Source organism: Zalophus californianus, chromosome X, assembly GCF_009762305.2.
Source record: "Zalophus californianus isolate mZalCal1 chromosome X, mZalCal1.pri.v2, whole genome shotgun sequence".
Classification (NCBI taxonomy): domain Eukaryota; kingdom Metazoa; phylum Chordata; class Mammalia; order Carnivora; family Otariidae; genus Zalophus; species Zalophus californianus.
In genome coordinates this window covers 127,880-140,169 of record NC_045612.1, presented here as the reverse complement: position 1 = coordinate 140,169, position 12,290 = coordinate 127,880, and the positions used below count along the sequence as shown (strand labels likewise).

Sequence of the window (12,290 nt, the reverse complement as noted above, 5' to 3'; positions counted from 1 at the left end):
AGTTTCTGCTGCTTCGGTTCATCCGTCAGATTGGAGGAGACAGAGGCGGAGGCGGAGGCGGAGGCAAAAGAGAAAGAGGGGGAGGAGGTAAAGAAGGAAGAAGGGGAGGAGGGAAGGGGGAGGGAAGAGGAGGGGAAGGAAAAGGCTGAAGGAGGAGGGGGAAAAGAAAGAGGAGGAGGAGGAGAAGGGGAGGAGAAAGAGGCGGAGGAGGAGGGGGAGGAGAAATAGAAGAAGGAGGAGGAGAAAGAGGAGGAGGAGATGAACAACTTACCCTGCTGAGCTTTCTTTGGGGAATACGTGCATCAAGATTTAGATCTGCATGTAAAATCTATACAAAGTATCTGCCACTACAGGTCTGACTCTCCTCCCCACCCCACCCCCCGCACCACCGTTTTTTTTTTTTTTTTCTTTCCGTTTTCTCTGCTGTGTCAGAAAGACCGACACAGAACTATCTCTGTTTCTGGCTCCACTGCCAGTGAAGGAGTTTTCATTCAGACTTTCCGAAGAGAGGTGGAGAAACCTAAAGACTCAGGAGAAGAAGAGGTCTTTTGAACCAAATGGGGCATTAGTTCTTCTGCTTTCCTCAGCATGGATAAACCTTTTCCTCAAGGTAAGCCATAGAGATTAGCTCTTAAAGACCCTAGAATTCTTTCTATGCAATGCATAGATTGCCATTCATTCCGGCCATCGTGTGTGTGTGTGTGTGTGTGTGTGTGTGTGTGTGTGTGTGCGCGCGCGCGCATGTGTGTGCGCGCGCGCGTGCGCATGTGTGTGCACGCGTACAAGAGCAAACGCATGGGTAAAATAAAATGAAAACCATTTAAATTTGATTTAAATGAATCAGCTTTTGCAGAAAACTATCCGTATTGGAAATTTATAAATCAAAATGGAACTTCAAAATAACCCTTTTGTAGCCAAATGTCAATTTAATTTTTAGCTTGTTGACCTTTAAACGCATTTTGGTTCTTGCCTAAGCCCCTTATAGCGCAGCCTAACCACCCAAGCTGAGGACGTAGGGAGAGCCCGTGCTGAGGCCAGTCTGGCTGCCCAGCGGGCATCCTGTCAGCGTGGGGCTAGTCTGCTATTGGCTCACAAGTCTGGGCTGTGCATCGTTCAGATTTCATCACATCACCTTGCCCTGGGTAGAAATGGCGCAAGCTGACACGGCATAACCCCCTACTTACATTGAGTCAGAGCAGTGATTTAGAAATCTCTGGATCCATGCCTGGGTGTGTGTGCACATGTCTCTGTGTGGCATACGGAAATTTTGTCAAAAGTGAGAACCCGTGAGCATGTCCAGTTAGCCAATAGGCATTTGATAGAACCTAGTACAGTGGTTTACACTCCCGTCCATTCCTTCAGCTAATTATAATTAGCATTCACCTCTGCATGTTGCAAACCAAGTTGGATGAACAGAAAACAGACCTTGAACTCTTAAACAGAGAATCTATTTTGAAATGCAAACTATTGTTGCTTTTCTGGGTACATTAAAACCTCATTGTAACATAATGTGCTATTACATGAATTTGGATATACCAGGTGTTAAATCATGTTCCCAACAAGTCAGCTGCATACATACATACCGATAAGGCACAGACTAGCATTTTATCCACAAGGAAGTATTAGGCTTCTTCCCTGTACCTCTAAATAAACATGCACTAAGACTTTATTCTATGCATTTTTGTTTCTTTGTGTTCTGTTTTTAGGTCTTTCTAGCTGTGAAACAATCTAGATAGTGATCTGAGTGCCTTGGATTTGGAAGGTTTTTATTCAGAGTTGAGGAGTTGGGTAGTGAGAAATTAAAAAACCTAAAGGAAGGAGACAAATTCTTCATGAAAGACTTTTTGAGACAGAGACATGCAACCAACAAACTCAGCATAAAAAAACTTAGAGCCTCAGAACAAGAAGGGGCTTTAAAAGCCCTCCTTTAGTGCCCCTCATTCTTTAGATAAACTGAAGCTTGGGATAGAAGTCATTTGCCCACAGTCACACAATAAAGTAGTTGAGACCAGAACTTAAATTTCTTGTATCTTGAAAAAGGATATGGTGTTTAAAGAAAGATTCCTGCTTCTTAAGTGAACAACTAGCATTTTCTTCAGGATTAGAAGTGTGTGAATTCATTTGCTATTACAACTTTTCCCTGTATTGCTCATCACTAAAACACCTATATCTTTAAAAATGCAAGGTCTTAAAGCTGCTAGACTCTCTAGTTTGAAATAAACTGCTATGAGCCTTAATGAAACTATTAAAGTAATGAATACGGCTAGGGTAGCAAAGTGACAAGTTAAGAGTTAAATGTGGTGAGAACCTGGCAGCTCCAGCAAGATGTATGTGGTAGGAGGGAGGCCCAGTCAGTGGCTGAGAGGTTAGTAATGTAAACTATATACAACTTGGTATTTGTAAGGGGGGAGTGCTTTGATAGAGATGCAAATGCTTTTGCACAGAGAGGGATTTTTGGAGAGCAGACTTTGGAACAGTAGAACTAAGAAAACATATAAAGCCATAGCAGAAATTCCCCCTATGTTTGCTTTCAGTTATTCTGAGAAGGAGTGTATATAACAGCAGAGCACAGAAAAAAGTAACACACCCCAGAGCTGTTACACAGTAAGGTACAAAACAGCATTGAACCCATGGGAATGGGAGAAAACAAGAGCCAAGCTCTCCTTCTCTCCCACTCCCTTCTTTGAAATTGAGGTTGAGTCATATTGTATCAGAAAGGATTTACCAGAGAAATCAGAACTGTCTAAGGGTGTTAGCCTAGTAGGGCTTTAGATAAGGAAGTTTTCAACTTTAGTCTCAACATGGCAGATTTTAGGTTCCAGGGAGTAAATACATTTTCCTTTCATTAACGAACAACATTTCTTGCATAGATTTAGCTCTCTAGTCCCTAAGTTGGCATAAGAAAAGAAATTTCTGTTTAGGTTGAACAGAAAATTTCAGGGCTACAGAAAAACTGTTGAGAAAGCTAGGAGCACCTGGCCAGAGGAACTGAGATGGGAGTGGGTTTACAATGCATCATTCATTACTGCAGAGGCACTACGTGACAGAAATCACTAGATCCCACCAATGTGCAGCCAAGAGTTGTAATCACCTTGGCTCCTATTTAATAATATGTGATATGCATATTCTCTCTCTCATTTAATCGAATATGGAACTGACCAACAGCACAGTTTCTTAACTGTTTTTGCTCACAATGAATGGCCCTTTAATGAGTGGATTTCTGAATCATAAACATGCAGTAGCAGTTTTTCATCTCATCTACGTGCTGGAGCAGCCTCTTGCCTATTTGCTTCTCAGTTATCTTTCCCTCCAGTATCTGTTTCAGTTCATCCTGTTTGCCAGATTGGATCAGCAAACAGTTTATTGTCATTCAATACTGTTTTATCCTTCTCTAGACTCTGATTTTGCCCAGGTCCTCCTTCCCACTGTATTGCAGATTTTCCACAGTCCATTCTAATAAAAGATTTTGCAGGTCAGGAGTTCATCCTGTTAAACCCCTTGTAAACAAGACAGTAGTACCTCATCATCCCAGACCGATGCCCGAAGCTTCCTTTAATTATCCAACCAAGCAGCTCAACTCTTCAGTCTCACAGCAATCTAATCAATATCCAGATATACCTTCTCAACTTAAGCACCATATACCCTTCTGCTGCCAAGACAGGATCCCCTTTGAACATGGTTCTGAGTCATTTCTATTATGACCTAGATTCCTCCAAGCTTAGCTTTTCAACCTTCTGGGCATGTCCCTGAGATACCTAGTGATATCTTTGGAATCCCACAGGATTATCTTTTGTAACTTTGAGACCTTGTATGCCTTCCTTTGAGTTATTGATTCTTGGAATTTCCAATATGTTTTGAATCTAATTTCCTTTGGGAAATCAATTAGTCTAAAATGCATCCAGTGTGTTTGTTACTGTTCTTATAGTATAAAGGACACAAAGGGTGCCATGCATTCTTTATCTGATCAATGGGGAATAAATCCATTTCTTATAAATTTGTCAAAAGACTCTTCCTGATGCAAAGTTTCTACATGCACATACCCTGCAAGTCAGCTCAACAATGTGTCTTTGTTTATTTTTTTAAGATTTTATTTATTTATTTATTTGTCAGAGAGAGAGATTGAGCACAAGCAGGGGGAGCGGCAGGCAGAGGAAGAAGCAGGCTCCTGGCTGAGCAAGGAGCCCCATGTGGGGCTCTCTGGGATCTTGACCTGAGCCAAAGGCAGACCTTTAACCGGCTGAGCCACCCAGATGCCCCGTGTCTTTGTTTATTTAGGTGTTCGAATGAAAACTACTTTTTCCTTTCCAGTGCTGAGATTGTGAATCTTAGCAAAGTACAGTAAAGGTAGATGTGGGAGGTTTCAGGGGCCTGAGTCCAAGTAAATAAAAGAGACATAAATTTTGCTTTTGAATGCCGAAATGAAAAAGGGCATGTTCCTTAGTTCACCCTCAAGGATTGAAGATATAGAAGGTGTAGATGAAGAGAATTTTTTGTCAAATTGCGTAGTTATAGAATTATAGAACAATTGGCAAGGTCCTTCAAAATCACCTAGTTTACTCCTCTTATTATATAGATAGTGAAATTGAGGCCCACACAAAGCAAGTAATTTGACGAAAGTTTCATAGATATTCGAGCCTTAGAATGTCCATAGTGTTTATTTGCGTTCTCTTGTGCTGCATTAAGTAACACCAAAACAACCAGCTAAAAAGTGAAATTATAGTCAGACTGGTTCTTTTCTGTGATGTGCCAGAAAAGTTATTTTTAACCAAATTAAATCTTCTTTTCAAAAAGCGAACAGATGTAAATTCAACTAAACAGGTTTGCATGGGGATATAGCCTCAGAAGGCAATGAGTCTGGTCATATTATTAGCCACTGAGTCCTTTATGAACGGCATCCTTATTTTTCCTGTTATTGAGCTTTGGGCACATTTCAGTGTCATGTTTGCTTGCTTATGGAAACCTAATCAAGCACTATCCTCTCTCACTTGTTCATTTCTATTACTCATTCAAGCTTTGCATTCCATACAGTAGTGTGAGTAATCCATCTATTTTGAGGAGGCCTGAAATATGATGGATTTCAAATATATATTTATTCGTGCTAGTGTTTCCTAGGTCCTAATGCCTCCAGAATGACTCTTGGATTTGTGCTTATGTTTTCTTGTGTACACTTCTTTGGCCATTCAGTCTTCCAGGTGGTGCAATACAGTGATCTACTGTTTGTACAATATTTTCCTCATAGTCACCATTATCAGTATTAGGCTCCATCAAATCCTTCGGGGAATGACCACCCACCTCTTCCTGATTGTGGTATGATGGAGACATAAGCATGTGCTTTCTAGATATTCAACTTGGTTTAAATAGGTACAGTTACAGGTGGTATTTCAAGAAATTCAGGGATCATCTTATATGATTCCCCCATCCCCAGTGTTACTCACACATATATAAAAGTTTAATTCTGGAGCCACACTACCACTTAGAAAGAATTATCTCCTCAATAAGTTAAAGTAGACTAAAGGTGAGGAGAACTGCAAGATGATTAGTCCTGACTTCCATCCGCTTTGGGGAAGTTTTTTTCCTTTTATTCTACAGAGAGCCTGATTTTTGCTTTCTGTGTCTCTGCCATATCACTACCATTATTGCATCTTGCCTGCCTGTATTCATTGAATCAAGTAATTCCTTGCTCATCTGTTTATTATGCTTATCAGAAATTTTACTGAAAGGAGAATATTTATATACCATCAATCAAAAAAAAATATATATGTACATGTGCATATATGTCTCACACACATACACATGCAACTTCTCATGGAAGACCTTTGAGTCTTTTTCTTTTACATTAGCATTACTTCCAGACGTAGCCTTTGCATTTGAAATTAGCTTCCATTTTTATTAGAATTTTGATGCTCAAGGCCTAGATTCCTCTGTTGGCAACCATCTGAATGAGCCAGCTTCTCCTGTGACCCTAGTCATATGATGAAATACAAGAGGAATCAATGATGTGAACTTTGCTCCCAGAGTGCTTTATAGTCTGGATGCGTTGACCAGATTTGCCTGTAAAGAAGTGGGTAAGGTCAATTACAGAATGAAGGTGTAACATGAGGACTACCCTAAAGTAACTGAAGGTAGTGGTAGAGATAGGGCCTGAGCCTTGTTAGTTCCCTGCAAAGTAGTCATACCTCTGTCTTCTCACGTATTGTTTCTGTTTCTTCTCTCCTAGGATTTTCTGATGTGCCCTAAGGTCCATGTAACTACAAGGGCTATTTATCACCACAAGTGCCACCCTGACCCAAAACCACTCAGAACTTAAGAATCAAGGCAAAATGGATGCCGCAGTGACAGATGATTTCCAACAAATTCTCCCTATCGAACAACTGCGCTCTACTCATGCTAGCAATGATTATGTGGAACGGCCTCCAGTCCCCTGTAAACAAGCCCTCTCCAGCCCTTCCCTTATAGTGCAAACCCACAAATCTGATTGGTCGCTGGCTACCATGCCTACTGCTCTTCCCCGCAGTCTCAGCCAGTGCCATCAGTTGCAGCCCTTGCCTCAGCATCTGAGCCAATCTAGCATTGCCAGCTCAATGTCCCATAGCACCACTGCCTCTGATCAAAGGCTCTTGGCCAGCATTACGCCCTCACCTTCAGGCCAGTCCATCATCCGAACCCAGCCTGGAGCAGGGGCCCACCCAAAGGCTGATGGTGCTCTGAAGGGAGAAGCTGAGCAATCTGCAGTTCACCCCAGTGAGCACCTCTTCATTTGCGAGGAGTGTGGGCGCTGCAAATGCGTCCTCTGCACGGCAGCTCGTCCTCTCCCCTCCTGCTGGCTGTGCAACCAGCGTTGCCTTTGCTCTGCTGAGAGCCTCCTCGATTACGGCACTTGTCTCTGCTGTGTTAAGGGCCTCTTCTACCACTGCTCCACTGATGATGAAGACAACTGCGCTGATGAGCCCTGCTCCTGTGGGCCTAGCTCTTGCTTTGTCCGCTGGGCAGCCATGAGTCTCATCTCCCTCTTCCTGCCTTGTCTGTGCTGCTACTTGCCCACCCGTGGATGCCTCCATCTGTGCCAGCAGGGCTACGATAGCCTCAGGCGACCAGGCTGCCGCTGTAAGAGGCACACCAACACTGTGTGCAGAAAAATCTCTTCTGGTAGTGCACCATTCCCCAAGGCCCAGGAAAAGTCTGTATGACCTTCCCATCAAATGGATCCAGAGCTTTCTCCTTCTAACTCCCGTTAGTAGAGTGTAGGCCTCGTCTTTGAAAAGGGGGAGAAGGAGGAAAGCAGCCAAAGTTCAGGCCTCACCAGTTTTGCTCCTGCAGTGTCAGGGGAATGGCCAAGTACATCCTGGTGCAGGATGCCTTGTTCTTTCTCACAGTATCTATCCCACTCCTCTTCCACCTTTTTACACCTTGCCAGTTTAGCCCTGTGGCTGTCATGGCAACTTCAGGTGATATACAGGCATGAGATTTGGACACTGAGGACTGACAGAGCCAGCAACGTGGAGGTTTAGGGGTTTCCCAGCAGAGTGCCTCTTGATGCAGGCTCTGAGCGTCACTCTACTTTCCACAGTGCCTTTGGAAACTTTCTTCTAAGATGGTTTTCACAGGTCCACGTGGAGCAGTGTTCAATGTTCCAGGGAATCTGACCCCTTCTCCCTCTACTGCCCTTCTCGCCGTTAGCCTTTTTCTCCCTCTCTCCTCTGCTTCTTTGATCCTTCCCCCTTCATTCCCACCCTATTTGTAATTTTCCTCTCTTTTCTTTCTCTCTCCCTTCCTTCCACTCCTTCCCTCTCTCTCTTTCTGGCTAACCCATTCTCTACTTGTATCTCTCTCTTGTTTGATCTGTCTCTGTCTCTCTTTGCCTGTCCTTCTTTCTCTACTATGTCCAAAAGTGCTGTTTTTCCATAGGTGTTTCCTTTGACGCCAAACTTTGCTATGCTACACTATTTACTAAATTTTATTAAGGGAAATGGATTACTGTAATGAACTGATCACTAGCAATAGTCTATATCCTGACGTGTGTGTGTGCACTCATAACCACACTCACCTGTTCATGAGCATATGAGGCAAAAATTATCTTACATTTCCAGGTTTAACTAGTTGGAGTTTTACTCCCTTTCCCAATAATCAACCTATAGTGCTGACAGATTCCACTAGCATGCGGAGTAGGGTAGTAAATCAGGATGCTCATAACTTTGTATGTCTGACCCAAGTGCCAAAGGCAGACGTGCTTTATAGCTAAACGAACAAAACAAGGGATACTACAGAGGTCTGTTCTCTCTTAGAAGCTAACTGCCCTGAGACTGCATGGCTCAGGCCTTAATTATGGACATAAAAAGTCATAAAACTTTAGAGCTGGAAGGAATCTTAATTGTTAATCTAGTTCAATGCCCTTATTTTGCAGATGGGAAAACTGAGGCCTGGAGATAGGAAGGGATTTTCCCAAGGCCACACACTGAGTTCATAGCAGGGTTGGGACTGGAATATAAGCCTTCTGACTCCTAGTTCAGTATTCTCTAGCCTACATCACATTAGGTCATGGGACTTTTCTCTTAGGACTCTATTAACAGTGACAGAAAGCCATTGCCATTCTATTTTTCTGGAACCATGCCAAGTTAGTGTGGTGGTCTTTATGCAGTGCATGGTGGGTAGCTAAATTAACTACCAGGTGTTGAGGCTGCCACCAGTGGACATCACCTTTGGCTCTGTCACCTATAGAAGCTCAAGTGTGGAAAACAAAACAAAAACAAGGAACCCTTAACCAAGCTGTATCTTCGCCTTCACTTTGCTACACATGTTGTGCTCACTCCTGGCTTTGTCTGCAATGGCAATTGCCCGAGAACCTAAATTTCAGCAACAGTGGAAAACTGAGATGAAAGACATATGAAGCAGAGGACTGACTTCTCTTTTAAAAATATACCAAGAGCCTGTGTTATGAATCCACTTCAATGGGAAAAGGCTGCAGTGGGGATGGCAGGCTCTTAAAGACAGCTGTTAAAAGACACAAGAATTAGATCCAGTTTCCCTCTGTAAGTGAATCCAAAATTCACTAAGGAATTCAGAAATTGAGGGCACTTGCTTGAAATCAAGGTGCTCCAACTTAGTTTAAGACTTCCAGACTCTAACTTTATATATCATCTCTTTTAAAGCGTGCATGGATGTGTATTGCAGAGTGGAGAGGTGGGGAGAAATGTATAGTCATACACAGGGGGAAGAAGAAGGGAACATCCACATCCCTTTGTTGGATATATACCATAGAAATATGTGCCACTTACTTTTTGTTGGTTCTGATTCTTCCTGAAGTGTACTGACATTTGGGCTGCCCACAGCCCCATGCTTTCACTTTCACCTCCTCTTCTAGAATTGCTTTGCTCTATTTTTGTATATACAAATATGTTATGATGATTATTAATAATGTTAATGATATTGCTGCAAATGGTGCCATATATAAGGTTTGGCTTCTTGGAACATTATAAACCCAAACCAATACCTGTAACCTCTTAAGTTGCTTTCAGATCCTTCCATTTTAAGTAACTTCTTAAAATCTTACAAGTCTGCCTGATTGAACTTTGACTTATCTACTCCTAAAAGCCGTGCCCAGTTCTCTGGGTCCGGCTGGATGGTGATGAGTAGCAACACACACTTCTCCCCGCTTTTGCCTGAAATTTGCTTAGAGCTGAGATATATAAGGATTCTATGACACTAGTGCATTGTTCCTGGAGCTAAAGTTATTCTATGGATGTTTGTTTATTAGTTTCAGGGCCCAAAACAACACAAGTCCCTCTTCCTTGATATCCCAAATCCTGCAGTCCTTACTCAGGCAAATTGTGCACTGCCAGAGGGGCCCTGGGCTCTGCCATACACCCAGAAGAGCTCTTCTCAGTGTATTTCTAAATGGCCTTACACTTGGTAGAAGAAACTGAAGGGTTACTCAAATGCAATTGCAGTCTGCAATCTGCTGCTGAGTCAGGGCTTTCACTTGTGTCCAAGTTGGCCTGATACGGGCTGCATCTGGTTTACGTATAGATGGGTCCTGTTGGGGTATGTGTACAGATGTGTGAGTGTGCATATGTACCCTTCTGTGAAATTTTATATATATATATATATATATATACACACGCACACATATATACATATGTGTGTGTATGTGTGTGTGTGTGTAAATATATATATTCACACATCTCTATATATTTTAATGTATTGCACATGTATATTTAAAATATATATGAAAGAACTCTAAATCCTGCAGAAAGCCTCTGTTTTCATTATTTTTCTACCTTGTGTCATGTACTGTATAAACAGGAATATTTAGAGGGTGTTTCCTGCTTAGCATTTTTTTGCAGTTAAGTCATCTGTTACCCCCTACTTCTACTACTTTCCATATATTGGTTCCCTGATACATTTCACATGGCTTAGTCAAGAGTTTTCCTTTGATTCCAGCCCATCTTTCCTCATCACGATGGCTATAATAAATATAGTGAACATTTATATAGTGCTTACTATGTGCTAAGCACTATTTTAAACACATTGCCTATATTAGCTCATTTCATTCTCATATTAACTTTAAGATGTAGGTACAGTTGCCATTGCCATTTTACATATGAGAAAACTGAAGCACAGAGAGGTTACTTGACTTGCCAAAAGTAACAAGCTTGTAAGTGAAGGAGCTAATATTTGAACCTAGGCTGTCTGAGTCCAAAGTCCAGGCTCCCGAGTTAGGTATAGAAGTCTGGAATATAATGTAAACCCTTCTGGTATAACAAGCCTCAAACAGTGAATAGTCCTTTGCCTAAGTCCAGTTTATCTGTAGCTTAAAAGTAGAAACAAATATGCTCCTATGTTAGTGAAGCATTAGTTATAGACATCATATATTAGCTGTCATGGCTCCCAAGATGGTGGCATTACAAACTTCTCCACTACTCCCTTTGAAAACATGTTTGCAGCCAGTTGCCACTTCTCTGACAGTTTACAGTGCAGAACTAGTAGAGAAATATTTTCACTGTGTAGGAGAAGGTAAGAGTTAAGGGTGTAACTTTTTCTTTATAGGCCCAGGAAAACTGATTTGTTTCTGCAGAAAATAGAACTAAAACTATTTTTAAGAATTTGAGATCAGTTGGAACTGTTAACATTTAAGTTCATTGATTATACTGAGTGTATTCTTCTGATTCAAATGTAAGCAATCCACTGATGGGTATTGTTCAGTATAAGTTCTTACCTTTTCCCATCACCTCCTTCATACTGGCAATTCTTTATATCCTGATATTATTTCAGAGCCAGAAAGAATCTCTTAAAGAGCATCTATTCCAACATCAACATTGTATAGTTGGAGAAAAAGATGCACAGAGAGGGAATATGACCTGTCCAAAGTCACATAGTTCTGAATTTGGGTGGAATTATGATTTATTTCCAGATATCTGAGTTTCTTAGAAAATAGAACTTGAAGCAAAAGCTTATGTGCAATCTCAAGGAAGTAAGAGTAAGGAGAAAGAGTAGTGAAGTAGGGAAGGAAGGAGAGCAAACATAAAGGAATGTATCATTGTGTTGGCCACAATCTGTTTCATGACAAACTAATTTCTCAATTTCTTATGACAGGCCATATTGCATCTCCATATAGCTCATCTGGGGGAAGAATGGAGAAGAATTTACCTCCTGCCTACTATCTCATTAGTCAAATACTTTCCCTGTGGAGTATTAACTCCCCTATACTTCTGGGCAGTACATGTGTGGATGCCCAAGCATGTACCTTAGCATCTCACACCTCAGAAGCAAGGGGTAACATAGTGGCTCCACTACACACAACAAGGCAAGTATGTGGATATAGGGAGACATATGAACTTGAGAACCTATGTATTCTTTGATTTGCTTTGAGGGGCTTCCTTCTGCATGGAAATGAAGTCCCTGGTTCAACTAGAGGAGTAACAAAGTCTCAAAATATCCTTCTTCTTATCATAAAAGGAAACTTTATCTTACTGAACTCTTCAAAAAGCATGTCTAATCCAATGCATGTACATGAATGCCCTTATAATCATTTAGGCTTCATCAGCATAATAGCAGGAAAACTGGTCAAGTTAATAAATTCAGGAAAAAATGGCTAAGCAAGTTATTTTGCAACATAAAAATAAAACATTCTGTTGGTCAACTGAATCTTTTTCTATTTCAGCCACTGATTATGATGATATCACATAGACACATTCTAAGTGCTATACTATCATTTGTTCTCATAAACAATAGTTCCCTGTACCCTATAGACCATTCTTACATGAAGTCAAGGCATCCAGTCAATAAAAATATCC

The 12,290-nt window shown here is 41.4% G+C and overlaps 1 protein-coding gene across 1 annotated transcript; it reads left to right on the top strand.

Moving 5' to 3' along the window:
- The first annotated feature begins 247 nt into the window (after window positions 1–247).
- On the top strand, window positions 248–11,278 carry SPRY3 (sprouty RTK signaling antagonist 3). Its single transcript, XM_027607325.2, has 2 exons — window positions 248–610; window positions 6,218–11,278. Exon 2 carries the CDS (start codon window positions 6,321–6,323, stop codon window positions 7,185–7,187), a length of 867 nt encoding a protein of 288 aa, XP_027463126.1. The 5' UTR covers window positions 248–610; window positions 6,218–6,320; the 3' UTR covers window positions 7,188–11,278.
- The last annotated feature ends 1,012 nt before the right edge of the window (window positions 11,279–12,290 follow it).